The 13,781-nt window shown below is 34.8% G+C and overlaps 1 protein-coding gene across 4 annotated transcripts; it reads left to right on the top strand.

The window, feature by feature from the left end:
- The first annotated feature begins 2,874 nt into the window (after positions 1 to 2,874).
- LOC136228608 (D-cysteine desulfhydrase 2, mitochondrial) lies at positions 2,875 to 6,745 on the top strand. Of its 4 annotated transcripts, XM_066017044.1 has the most exons (9): positions 2,890 to 2,962; positions 3,430 to 3,479; positions 3,585 to 3,908; positions 4,066 to 4,118; positions 4,569 to 4,657; positions 4,909 to 5,238; positions 5,872 to 6,001; positions 6,084 to 6,260; positions 6,352 to 6,745. In XM_066017044.1, the coding sequence occupies exons 3-9, from the start codon at positions 3,621 to 3,623 to the stop codon at positions 6,584 to 6,586; spliced, it is 1,302 nt and encodes a 433-aa protein (XP_065873116.1). In that variant the 5' UTR covers positions 2,890 to 2,962; positions 3,430 to 3,479; positions 3,585 to 3,620; the 3' UTR covers positions 6,587 to 6,745. The 4 variants fall into 4 exon arrangements, with proteins under 4 accessions (XP_065873113.1, XP_065873114.1, XP_065873115.1 ...); XM_066017041.1 differs by lacking the exon at positions 3,430 to 3,479 and having other exon boundaries at positions 2,875 to 2,962; XM_066017042.1 differs by lacking the exon at positions 3,430 to 3,479 and having other exon boundaries at positions 2,875 to 2,962; positions 4,611 to 4,657.
- The last annotated feature ends 7,036 nt before the right edge of the window (positions 6,746 to 13,781 follow it).

Consider the following 13,781-nt stretch of genomic DNA (forward strand, 5'->3'; position numbering starts at 1 on the left):
GGAAATGTAGGAGTGACGAGAACTACGAAAAATACAAAGAGGCTAAAAGGGAAGTAAAGAAGGTCATACGAGATGCTAGAGCAAAGGTGAATCGGGATCTGTATACAAGATTGGATACGAAAGAAGGGGAAAGAGACATATATAGAATTGCTCGGATGAGAGATAGGAAGACGCGAGATCTCGGAAAAGTTAAATGTGTGAAGGATGTGGACCAGAAAGTCTTAGTTGGAGATAAGGATATCAAGGAACGATGGAGGTCCTATTTTGATGACTTATTTAATGGAGATCGCCAACAAGATGTTGGAGATATAAGTATCCATCACGATATGATAAATCATGAATGCCTGCGGAGAATTCAAAAGGGTGAAGTCAAAATGGCATTAAGTAAGATGAAGTTGAAGAAAGCAGTAGGACCTGATGGCATCCCTATTGAGATTTGGAGATGTTTGGGAGAAAGAGGAATCGAATGGTTGACGACGTTCTTCAACAAAATTTGGAGAAACAATAAGATGCCATCAGAATGGAGGAAAAGTACCTTAATCCCTTTGTATAAGAACAACGGCGATGTCCAAGATTGTGCCAACTATCGGGGAATCAAATTAATGAGTCACACTATGAAACTTTGGGAGCGAGTGATTGAACAAAGGCTAAGGAGGACGGTGAAGATCTCGGAAAACCAGTTTGGCTTTATGCCGGGAAGATCAACTATGGAAGCCATCCATCTAATGAGACAATTAATGGAGCACTATCGAAATAAGAAGAAAGACTTGCATATGGTTTTCATTGACTTGGAGAAAGCATATGATAAGGTACCAAGGGAAGTACTTTGGTGGGCCTTGATAAGGAAAGGCATTTCGCGGAAATATATTGACATCATAAAGGACATGTATGAGGGAGTATGCACGAGTGTACGTACTAGTGTTGGGAAGACTGAAGAGTTTCCTATTACGATTGGAGTGCATCAAGGTTCCGCACTAAGCCCATTTCTTTTTGCCATCGTTATGGATGAACTAACAAGTTCACTTCAAGATGGTATACCATGGTGCATGCTGTTTGCAGATGATATTGTGTTGGTTGATGAGACGAAAGAAGGAGTGGAGATGAAGTTGGAACTATGGAGGCAAACTCTAGAATCTAGAGGCTTTAAGTTGAGTCGAAGTAAGACAGAATATTTGGAGTGTAAGTTTAGCGGCCGTAGGAGTAGGGAGGCAGGGACAATCACCCTGGATGGGAGAGTTGTTCAGGCCTCGGATGGCTTCCGGTATTTAGGATCTATTATCCAAACGGATGGAGAAGTAGATGGAGATGTTGCTCATAGGATTAAAGCTGGTTGGTCGAAGTGGAAGAGTGCTACGGGTTTCCTTTGTGATCCCGGCATGCCTAATAGATTGAAGGGAAAATTCTACCGGACGGCAATTAGACCAGCATTGTTATATGGTACGGAGTGTTGGGCAGTGAAACACTGCCACATCCATAAGATGTCGGTGGCGGAGATGCGTATGTTGAGATGGATGTGTGGTCACACGAGAAAGGACCGGGTGCGTAATGAAATAATTAGGACAAAAGTAGGGGTCACATCTATTGAGAATAAAATGCGAGAAAACCGACTAAGGTGGTTTGGCCATGTGAGACGTAGAGCGCTTGATGCGCCGGTTAGGAGAACCGAAGAGTGGCAAAGGGATGTAGTGGTGAGGGGTAGGGGAAGACCTAAGCAAACTTGGAGGAGGATGATCGAGAGTGATATGAGTTTATTGGGAATTGAGGAAAATATGGTAGTGGATAGGACGGAGTGGAGGGAGCGAATCTGTGTCGCTGACACGACTTGATTTTCACGGTTTTATATGATGGTTCATATTAGCCGACCCCGAATCATTTCGGGACTAAGGCTTTGTTGTTGTTGTTGTTATAATAAAATTACATGCTTATAATTTAAAAGCAGGATGAAAATACAGTTTTGAAACATGAAAGTTATATATAATACATTTTTTTAACATGAATATCCTCCAATTTAACATATCAATCACCATTGCTAACCACATTCATTATTTATACTTTTTTGAAGTTAAAAAACATATTGAGTCCTGTGATTTTTTTTTGTTTATTAAGTCCTTGTTTTTTTTATATAGATACATTAAGTTTATAATCATTTATTTTTGGTCTAATTAAACCACTTTTTTGCCAAATTAGTTAGTTGTGAACTTTTACTTCAGTTAAAAATACATTATTTATTTCATATGTGTTTTAAATTATATTTTTATGGTTTGAATTAAGGTTTGTATATTTTCTCTATAGTCAGATTACACATATCAAAAACTGATTTCACTGAAAGTATAAAATTCAAAAGTAAGTGAAATGAATAACATTTTGTTGATCGAGTTTTATGTTCAAAAATGATCTTTTAGTCATTAGTGACTTAATGTAACAAAAGAAAAAAAAGTGAAACTCAATATATGCAAATAAAAGATCTTAATGACCTAAAAAATGTTGTTGCCTTAAAACAAACAACTTGCGTACACTTAATCTTATTTTATTTGGATAAATTACATAATAGTCAGGATGGATAAATTGTTTACAAATATCTTATTTTCTTAAACAAAATTATTAAAATATCGAATTTGGTGGTTTTTTAAAAAACTTTTTTTTTTCTCTATAAGTTATTAACTGAAAAATTGATAAAAACAAAATTAAAATTGTGATGTTATGATATTTTAAGATTTACAAAATATATAAAAATGATTTTTATAAATGTAAATAAAAATAATGTAATTTCCTCTATTTTATAAACCAACAACACAAACAGAGCCTTATAGCTTTGGGGGCCTTAAGCCCATTTAAACAGAGGTTTATATACCATCTTCATCCGTTACTTTTGTTGCAGTTTGAGCCATAGATGAAATTGCAACCACTGAGCACTAAAACGGCAATGTTTGCCATGAAAAGCCGGCGTCCCTGCAGCTCCCAGGTAACCTCTCCCTCTCTCGCATTCCAACTCAAAGTTCGCATCCTTTTTCTTGCTGTGTATTCCGTTGTTTATCTCAGCAATTGTTTGCAATCTATGCTTTGTGTCACTAAATAATGCTAACCGTATGAGCAAACAACCTAGAGATTTCATTGGTAGGTCTTACGATTTTTTCATGAGTCTCGAATTAAATTATGTGGATGGCTGATGTTCAACTTGGTTAATAATCAAAATTCAAAATTGGGTTTAATACATCATGACCCTGTACTTGTCCAGATTATGATTATGGATTGCCTCATGAAATTTGGAGATGTTACATTAGCCCGTGAACTTGTATAACCCATTAGGCTCCTAAAATTGTTTAAAATGAGTTATTGCCTTATGAAGTGGTTACAATGATCAATTAGCACCATGAACTTGATTAATTAAACTAATGCACATTTTAACTTTTGCAAATCTCTCATTGTTAGGAAGCTAATGAGACATTTTGAGCAAGTTCAGAGGGTCAATCGGATAATTTGTACAATACATGCCCCCTTGATGCATTAAGCCTTCAAAATATGTTTCTTTTTCTAAAAAAAAGAGATTGGAACTGGCAAATGACGTTTAATTCATTTGTTGGCAGGGTGTCTCTGAAGTGAAAATAAGCACTGAAGAGTTGATGTCAAGAATAACTAAGAGGAAGTGGATGCTGGATGTTCCTGATACTAAAATTCATCAAATAATGCTTTCTTCAATTCAAGGGCAGCAACAGCATAGTGATGAATCATTTGGTAACATTTCCTTTCGGAACAATCCTCACCCGAGTTTGTTGATGGAGAAAGACACTCAACATGGCTCCTTCTATCTTCTGAGGGATGATTTGTTGCATCCTTTGGTAAATGGTAATAAAGCCAGAAAATTAGATGCATTACTCCCACTCCTTGTGGATCATTCTGTCACTGATGTGGTAATTATTCCTATGCCAATACTTATTACAAGATGCCTGTGTTTTTTTACTAATTTTCAGATCATCCATTAGGTTACATCTTATTTCTGCCTATCTTTGCTTTTGGAACTTCAAGTTTCTTCTTTTATTTTGTGGTTTGTTCTGATGAGATGATAAGGATGGGTCAAAAGCTTCAAGCCGGTCACTGAACTTTGGACAATTTTTATTGAGGTCAGTAAACTTAATTTCTTGTCAATAAAATCACCCAACTTCGGTTTTTGTTTCAAGGAAAAAAAATTAATGAAAAAAGACGGTTTGCGTAGGTATGTAGATTTTATTGACACAAAATTAAGTTTTAGTAAAACTCAGTAAAAAATATTGTCCAAACTTCAGTGAACATCTATGAATTTGACCCTGATAAGCATAAAAAATTGTTTGATGAGACAATATGTGCTCTTGATTGATATGAAATGCTAATAATTATGGTCCTGAAATGTGGTTCAGTATAATTCTAATGGAGCAGACGGATTCATGTTTGACTCGTAGTAGTTGTTGGCATAGGATATCTTGTTGTCCCAAGTTTATGAGTGATCTCAGCATCTCTTTGCTTGCAAATTTCTATCAATTTAGGCAATTGTTATGTGGATATAAATAATTAACTATTAATTTTTCAATATTTAGGCGAACCGAAGACCAATTAACATTCAATGGGAAATTTTCTAGGTTACTTGTGGAGGCTGTCAAAGTGCACATGCAGCAGCTGTTGGTAGGTACTATTGCTTTGCTACCCTGAAAGTAGGATAGCTAGAATTCCTTGACAGGGGTGCTCCAACGCCCATGGTTGCTTAACTGAATTTTTTTGAGTGCCTTTACCCTAAGAAATTAAAGCTCCATACTTCAATGGAGTTTTCTGGCGACGAGTGGGTGCTCAAAGCCCCTCCTGACCTCCTAGATCCGTCTCTGGCTGCCGGAGTGCGGGAAGTTATTTTGCTTGGTGGACTAATGTAGTGTTTTTGTGCAGCTGTTTCATGTGCAGAGGCAGGGATAAAGTCACATTTGCTTCTTAGAGGGGAGCAGCCCGAAGTTCTGACTGGCTACAACCTAATTTCAACATTATATGGAAATGTAACTTATGTTCCAAGACATATATATGCCCATAGGGAGAGTATGCTAAAGAGCCATGCTAATACTGTGGCTGGAAATGCTGGTCATATCCTATGGTGTGATGATATCCTCGCCACAAACGGAAGTTCTAGTGCTTTGAACATGAAACAAATGGATGGTCTTGAGAACTATCAAAAGAAGGTTTTGATTGTCAATGAAGGAGCTGGGGATACTGTTGCATTGCTAGGTAAATGCCTAACCATTATCTTTGTGCTTTGCTTTAGATATTGTGTAATTGTTACTCTCTTATGATGTAGGATCTTGCAATTGTTTTTAGCAAAACGTATACTTGAGCTCCTGCCTGATTTTTAAATGGATACATTAAGCACGTGATCACTTAAAAGATACATTAAGCCTTAGATTATTTATTTGTTAATACATTAAGCTCCTCTTGAATGACCCACTTTTGTATGTGATTCAAATTCTGTTTAGCTTGCGTAGTTGCATGGAACTGTCAGCGTTCCATTGTTCTCCTAAAATAAAATAGTTGAACTAAATGAGTTTGATTTTTCAGTTTAGGGGCTAGGGCAAAGTTAGTTTGGGGGTTGATGTAGTAAGATTATATTAAGGGTTTACAAAACATGTTAGAGGAAAATTATCTGAGGTGGTGATCTATGTGTTAAGTGACGTGTTAAAAACACTAACATGCTGGCAGCTCCATGCACACTAAATGGAGTTTGAATTACACACATAACTAGGCCGTCAAAAAGGAGCTTAATGTGTTAAAAAATAATTGATCATGAGCTTAATGTATCTATTTAAAAGATCAGAGCCTTAATCAGTAAAAAATGAACTAATAAATGTGGTCTCTTTCATATAGGTGTGATTCGGCTGATACAATACTTGAGCCAGGATCATTTACTCGGAAAAGAGAGACGTGTAAAATTGGTTGCAGATGCTGGAACTGGTACAACAGCTATTGGTTTGGGACTAGGAGCCCTTTGTTTAGGGTGAGTGAGTTCCTCTTCTACTTGAACTGGTTTAATTTTGGTTGCAGCCATATCTTACTACTATTAATGCTCTCTTTCTCAGGCTCCCATGGGAAGTAACTGGTATCATACTAGCTGATCCAGTTAATTCATACATCGAACGAGAGAAACGCTTAATTTCTAATTTCAGGACGCAATTTGGTTTCCATCTCACAAACCATTGCTTAAATGAAGTAGATGGTGGAGTTGTTCATTGGGTAGAGCGCAACCGGAGGAGAAAGTGAGTAACTGCTATTGTATTTATTTTAAGGGTGACAATTTCGGGTTACCGTGTCAAAATCATGTTAACTTAAAAGATATGTGTGTTTCAGGTTTGGGAAAGTTATGGAAGGAGAAATAGAAAGATGCCAAGACATAGCACAAGAAACAGGGATTCTAGTGGATCCAGTGTATACTTTGGCTGCTTGGGAAATAGCAACTGAGCTAAGTAAGGATAAGGAGGAGGATGGGGCAGAAGTGGTAATGCTTCATACAGGGGGAACTCTTGGCATGTTTGGGTTAGCACAGAGGTACAAAACTTACTTCAATACCCTCAAACATGGATAATTATGCTCTGTAAATGTTGCTTGAGTGATCAATAGTTCTGTATACTTGATATTCAACCCTTACATGCTCTTTGTTTGTTTAAAGCCTAACTTGGCATGTTTGTATGTCTTACAATGCTTTGAATTTGAGAAGCCCAATTTTGACATTGTTTATGCTTAACTGCCTCAGTGTAAGTTGTTGGCTCTTAATCCACTATCAAGGAACAGACTGAGAAATAATACTAATAATTTAGGGATAATGTACAAAATAGGGCAAAGGTTTTTGGGGAAGTATCAATTTAGGCTCTACTTACAGAATAACACTATTGTAGGCTTAACGTTTAAAAGAGAGTACCAATTTAGGCCTCGATAATAAAATATGATTAAACTCTAATTTCTTTCTTCACATATAATTGACATAACTTAACGGAATAATATGAATTACATGTCACGTTCCATTATTGATGTCTAAATTGATACTCTTTTTTTAGCGCTAATTTTATATTGGTACTATTTTGTACGTAGAGCCTAAATTGATATTTTAAAAAACCTTAGACCAATTTTGACGCCTTCTCTCCCAGTAATTTACTTTGTCAATACATATATACAAAAGAATTGATGTGTTATATTTCAAAGCTGAATCCAGTCTAAGCTCAAACAAATGTTAGATGGGCTGATCTAAATCATATGTTTCCATTTTTTAGATATTAGCCCATTCAGTCTTAGTTCAGCTCCATCTACTAGTTTTTACCTAACACAATGTTTAGTCTTTCTATTTTGAAAAACACATTTTAAGGTCCCTATCTTTTACCAATATTAACCATGTGGTCCTTTTATTTTTTATTTTTTTATATTTTAACTGAACATATTTTAGCTTTTAGGACAACCACAGTACAATACAAGTTGACCATATTACTCTTGTTATTTTATATATGTCTATTTATGTTAAAATATAACGATTACAAGTCTAAAAAACTAGACAAAAGAACCAAAAGGTTAATATTGGCAAAAGCTAGAGACCTTATAATGTGTTTTTCAAAATAGAAGGACTAAACAGCGTGTTAGATAAAAATTAGGGGATTAATAAATTATTTACGCGTAAAAGTAACATAATATATTAGTGCATTATATTAATCAATAAAATATAAAAATAATGTCTTCGGACTAGCATTTACAGTAGCACGTACCTCCAACAAATCTTACTTATGGAAATCACATCAATATGAACTTTTTTTAGTATTCCAAAATAACCAAATACCACCACTAAAACCCTTTGTATCCACGACAACAACTTTTGAGAAATTTTCTTAAAATTTCTCAGCTACTCCTTCGCCCGGGGAGATGGAAGATGAGGTTTAAGAAAAGCCATAATTTTCGTTTTTTGAACGGATAACAAGTGACGAAGAACCCGATGACGCTCATTACCACTAGCTCCGAAGCACTTCTAGGAAATAATCATCATGAAAAATAAGCAAAAATAAAAAAGAAAGCAAAAGCAAACTAGATTAATGTTGACCCAGAGCGAAAGACTGCCCTTCTTCAATAGGATGCATTTAAATTTCGTGAGGCAAGGGGTTCGGTGGTAGGAGTACATTCTCTACTTCTCTTATTGTGACCTGGGGAATCATCAAACATTCTACCAGTCTCTTTATCTTTATAGGTTTTACTAACATCCATTGATCCTCAACATTATTTGAAAGGTCTCTTAATATATTATGAGAGCTCAAGTCCGAAACCTCGGCAGCCTATGAAATTTTGGCTGAGGAGGAGCAATCCCTCCAGATTTTGTGGCACCAAAAGTAAAGCCATGATTCGGTTTATCAGGAACAGAAACTAAGCTTTTACCTTCAGGTTCATGCCTGACACTTTTTTGTACTGGAATTGACTAGAAGGCATTTGTTTCTTGACTATGCGGTAGCTCGTTTCTCAATGACATGGGTGTGTTTCTTATTATGTTTAGGCACAATCATCCAAGCACCATAGGTCTCATCCTCTAAATCCACCACATCGCTTCCAAGTGATGGAGCTCAGACATGTCCTTCCTTCTCAATTTTGATCTCCATCGCCATAGTAATCATAGGGCTACGGGTCCGGTTCTTATTGGGTTGCAAGGGAGTGACTTGTGGTGTTGCCTTGCTTATCAAGATACCAGGGTTAAGGCAACCCTCTTTCACATGGCCATAATGACCATATTTATCGCAAGCAACATATAATCCCTCATACTCAATATGATAATGCTTCCCATTTAAACAAAATTGAGCCATAAGGGGTTTGTATAAGTCTACTTCTACACAAACACTAGTAAATTTGTCCTGAGCCTTGATGGTCATGTTTTTATCAACTTTCACTGGCATTCTAAACGAATTGCCTATTAACATAAGGCAATCCTCGTCATAGTATTATAATGGGAGCTTCGAGAATCTAGCCCAAATAAGGGTTGAATCAACATTAGTGTCAGAAGGGACACATGATGGAGACCAAGTGTGAACAATCAAATAATGCCCTTGAACCATCCATTATCCACCACGGATCACATAATCTTTATCAACAAGGTTTGCAAACTTAAACTAAATGAAACTCATGCCTTAGATCCATCATATTAATTTTTCCAATCGGTTTCCAAAGCTCTATGGCTCGGTTTCTCAAGGAAATACAACCAACATTTTGCCCAAGGTTTTGACAGTAAGGGCATGAGTCTAGCCCTAAGACCATTTTCCCACAGATTGAGGGGCTATACTCTAAAAGAGGAGATTCCCATCAATATACTCAAATTTTCCTATACCTGTTTCTCTGAGATCAACTGAACCCTAGGTTCTTCTTGCATCAATCCATCAATCACTGCATCTCTATAGGAAGGAAGGGAAGAGGGTTGTGGTATTCCGCCTCCGTTCGGTGGTATTGCAGGGATCGAAGGTGGAGGCAACATCGACGCAACCATTAGGTTTTTCGAATGCTAATTAATTGTTGTTATTTTTTAGAGAGCCTCTTGAAGGGATGGGATTAGAAAACCATATTACTATAACTATTTCCAATTGATGGATATTTGTATTCATTTTAAATGTGATTATAAGTATAATAATTTTATAAATTTACATTTTAAGAAAATCAAAATTCACGAGCAAAATCTCACTAAAACTAGAATTCAGAAAGAGTTTTTTTTTTTTTCCTTTTGCCCACACAATTATTTCAAGTGAGATTATTTCATAACAAAAAAAATAATTATATTGCGTAATTGAATCTTTTCTTCCAGTGGTTTTTTTGTTTTGTAACAACTTAAAGTGGATTAATTATATCTTAATTCTAAATGAAATCAGAATTTAATTTATAAAATTTACAGGGTTCAAATTTGTCTACCTAACTGTCTAAGGAGGAAATCATGATACAACAACAATAAAGCCTTACTCCCGAAATGATTCGGGGTCGACTAACATGAACTATCATATAAAACCGTGAAATCAAATCGTGTCAGCGACACAAATTCGCTCCTTCCACTCCGTCCTATCCACTACCATATTTTCCTCAATTCCCAGTAAACTCATGTCACTCTCGATCACCCTCTTCCAAGTTTGCTTAGGTCTTCCCCTACCCCTCACCACTACATCCTTTTGCCACTCTTCGGTTCTCCTAACCGGCGCATCAAGCGCTCTACGTCACACATGACCAAACCACCTTAGTCGGTTTTCTCTCATTTTATTCTCAATAGATGTGACCCCTACTTTTGTCCTAATTATTTCATTACTCACCCGATCCTTTCTCGTATGACCACACATCCATCTCAACATGCGCATCTCCGCCACCGACATCTTATGGATGTGGCAGTGTTTCACTGCCCAACACTCCGTACCATATAACAATGCTGGTCTAATTGCCGTCCGATAAAATTTTCCTTTCAATCTATTAGGCATGCCGGGGTCACAAAGGAAACCCGTAGCACTCTTCCACTTCGACCAACCAGCTTTAATCCTACGAGCAACATCTCCATCTACTTCTCCATCCGTTTGGATAATCGATCCTAAATACCGGAAGCAATCCGAGGCCTGAATAACTCTCCCATCTAGGGTGATTGTCCCTGCCTCCCTACTCCTATGGTCGCTAAACTTACACTCCAAATATTCAGTCTTACTTCGGCTCAACTTAAAGCCTCTAGATTCTAGAGTTTGTCTCCATAGTTCTAACTTTCTCTCCGCTTCTTCTTTCGTCTCATCAACCAACACAATATCATCTGCAAACAGCATGCACTATGATATATCATCTTAAAGTGAACTTGTTAGTTCATCCATAACGATGGCAATGAGGAAATCTTGATACAATCAACAAAAAAAAATGTTATAAAATTATAAAAATAAAAATAACAATGAAAAGAAAATCTAGGAAATAGGGAAGTAATATTAGATTTGAAGATTGACAGCTTCATAAAGTAATTTTATTATGTTTGAACATTCTTGATGGCAGTGTTAAAATATATTATTATTTTAATAGGAAGAAGCTTTAGAGAATCTTTGAAATTAAAATAATAAAATTGCACACAAACCATTCTTTCTGTCCCAACCCAACACCAAAAACGATTCGCCACACTAACACCTCACTAGATATTGCACACATCTCCCCCCATTATTTATATATATATATATATATATATATATATATATACAGTTGTGTTCATGTACACCTGATGACAACGGAAATTTAGTTATTCACCATTAGATTTAGACGGATTAAAATTCTAAGATGGAGATTCAAAATATCCTAAAACTTATATTTAATCCGCCTAGACCTAACGGTTGTGAATGATCAAATTTCCATGGTCATCAGGATCCATATGAACGCAACTGATATTCCATGTTAAAAGAAGAAATGGATTTTTTTTTTCAAAATCGAACCAATAAAAATATTAAAGTGTTCAAGATTCAATCGAAATTGAATCGGAGTTACAGCAATCCTATAAAAACTAATAATTTTTAGTTTTATTTAATTTCTTAACATAGTAAAAATGCAAAACTAAAATACTAATAGTATCAATGAAATTATATTAATAATTATAATGGTGTTTTTTAATATCAAAATGTAAATTAAATAGAGTGTTGCTATTTACCGCCCTTAATTATTAGTTACCGTCCCTTATTGAATAGTTTTGCCATTTCATATAAATTTCTCAAAACCTCTCATTCTCTCTTTTATAATCTCTTAACTTTGTAATCTCTCTCAAAATCACCTTTCGGGACGAAAATCATGTCGGGAATGAAACCGGGCAAAGGAAAGAGACCGATTACTGGCATGGTATGGTTTTTTTTTCAAATTTTTGCTTCGAAAACACAAAAAAAACGTATCCAAAATGGGAGACGGAAGTTAAAATCGTGCTGCCCAAAAGACAGGCGGACATGATTTCTGCCTGCCCATCGGCTAGGCGTTATTTCTGATCCGTCTGGCCATTAGACATGTGGCCAGGGAAAACGTCTGGCCAGTGGCCAGACGGTCCTGAAAAACACGTGGCCAATGGCCAAGCGTTTTCCCTGACTGCCTAGCCATTGACCAAACGTTTTTTCTAACCGCATGTGAGAAATAACGTAAATTTTCACAAAATTTGTACTTCCTACAATGTCTTTTTCCAATTCTAACTATCTCTTAGCATATTTACCATATATTAATTGCTATTTACCTCCAATTCTAACTACCATATTCACTAAAAATTTGTTTTACAGAAATGGAATCATATGATTATCCAAAATAGCAATTCACTAAAAATTTCTTAATACAAATTATTAGTTTCAAAAGAAAGAGAGAATAAGATTTAGAAGAATAGGTTGCAGTTATATTTGTCTATTCAATTTTCTATTAATATTAATTATTAGTTTTTAAAAAATTATTATTAATTATTATTTATTGTTACTATTTACAATTAATTAGTTGGATGAATAATAAACTAGTTAATGTAATTTGAAATTAATTTTTAATTTTAAAAAAATTACACCTCTGATTGAATCGTTCCCACATTTCTTCTAAAAAATCTCCTAATTGTTCCAGTGATTGGATTTTTTATTTCACGGTTCAATCGGAAGATTCAAAGGTTTTTTTAGCGTTTTTTCAACATTGTAAAATATTAGGTATTTTTGGACCGGTTTATCTCTCGGTCTGGTTAAATCGGGTTGACCTGGCCGACGGGTCCGGTTTTGACAACCTTGATTTTGTCTATTCTTTAACAATATTTCTTTTTCATAAATTAAAAGGATAAATAAATGCTAAATTTATCCTAACGTTAGGTCACAAAGTGTAAATTTAGTTCTGATATAATATATATATATATATATATATATATATATATATATATATATATATATATATATATAAATTTAAGGGGTTTAATATAAGGCCTGCATATAAGCATTAAATATGTAGAATATTTTCACCAATTTTCACTACATATTTGGTATTTCAATGTATATTATTTAATTATTATCTTTATCAAGGGAGAATTAATATATTCTCACCAATTTTCAATACATATTTAGTATTTCAGTGTATATTAAATAAGACTAAAAATATAGTTAGATATTAAAAATTGGTAAGAATATTTTCTCAAAAAACAAAAGCTGGTAAGAATATTCTATACATTTAGGTTCCGTTTGGTACGTTGTAATGAGCGTTGTAATGGAATGTCAATTACAATGGATATTCATTACTATGTTTGGATTGGTCTATTGTTTTTATCGTAATGGAATCACAATTACATAACACAATTTTTCTTTACAAATTTATATAATGTGGATTACATAAAAAAATAAGTATGAATTCTCATTATAACTGACCCAAATATATATTTTTATTATCCATAATTTTTATTAAACGGTAAAACATAAAATGAGAAAAACATAAAAATCGCGAAGAACGGGGAAAAGGTGAAAACGGCAAAACACGAAAAATAGAAAAATATGAAAAACGAAAAAAACATGAAATACGAAAAACAAAAAAATGAGAAAAACGCAAAAGATGGGGAAAACATGAAAATGCGGAAATGGAAAATGGAAAAGACATGAACAACTAAAAAATGAAAAACATGAAAAATGCAAAAAAAAAAAAAACATGAAAACACGAAAACGGGATAAACAAACAAAAATTAACAAGTTTTTAACCATCATATATGGACAATGTTCCCATGCATATGAAAATTTGAGAATAATTGAAGTTTCTAACTACATCTGACGAAACAAACATAATTATTG

Source organism: Euphorbia lathyris, chromosome 5 (assembly GCF_963576675.1).
Source record: "Euphorbia lathyris chromosome 5, ddEupLath1.1, whole genome shotgun sequence".
In the NCBI taxonomy this organism is placed as follows: Eukaryota; Viridiplantae; Streptophyta; class Magnoliopsida; order Malpighiales; family Euphorbiaceae; genus Euphorbia; species Euphorbia lathyris.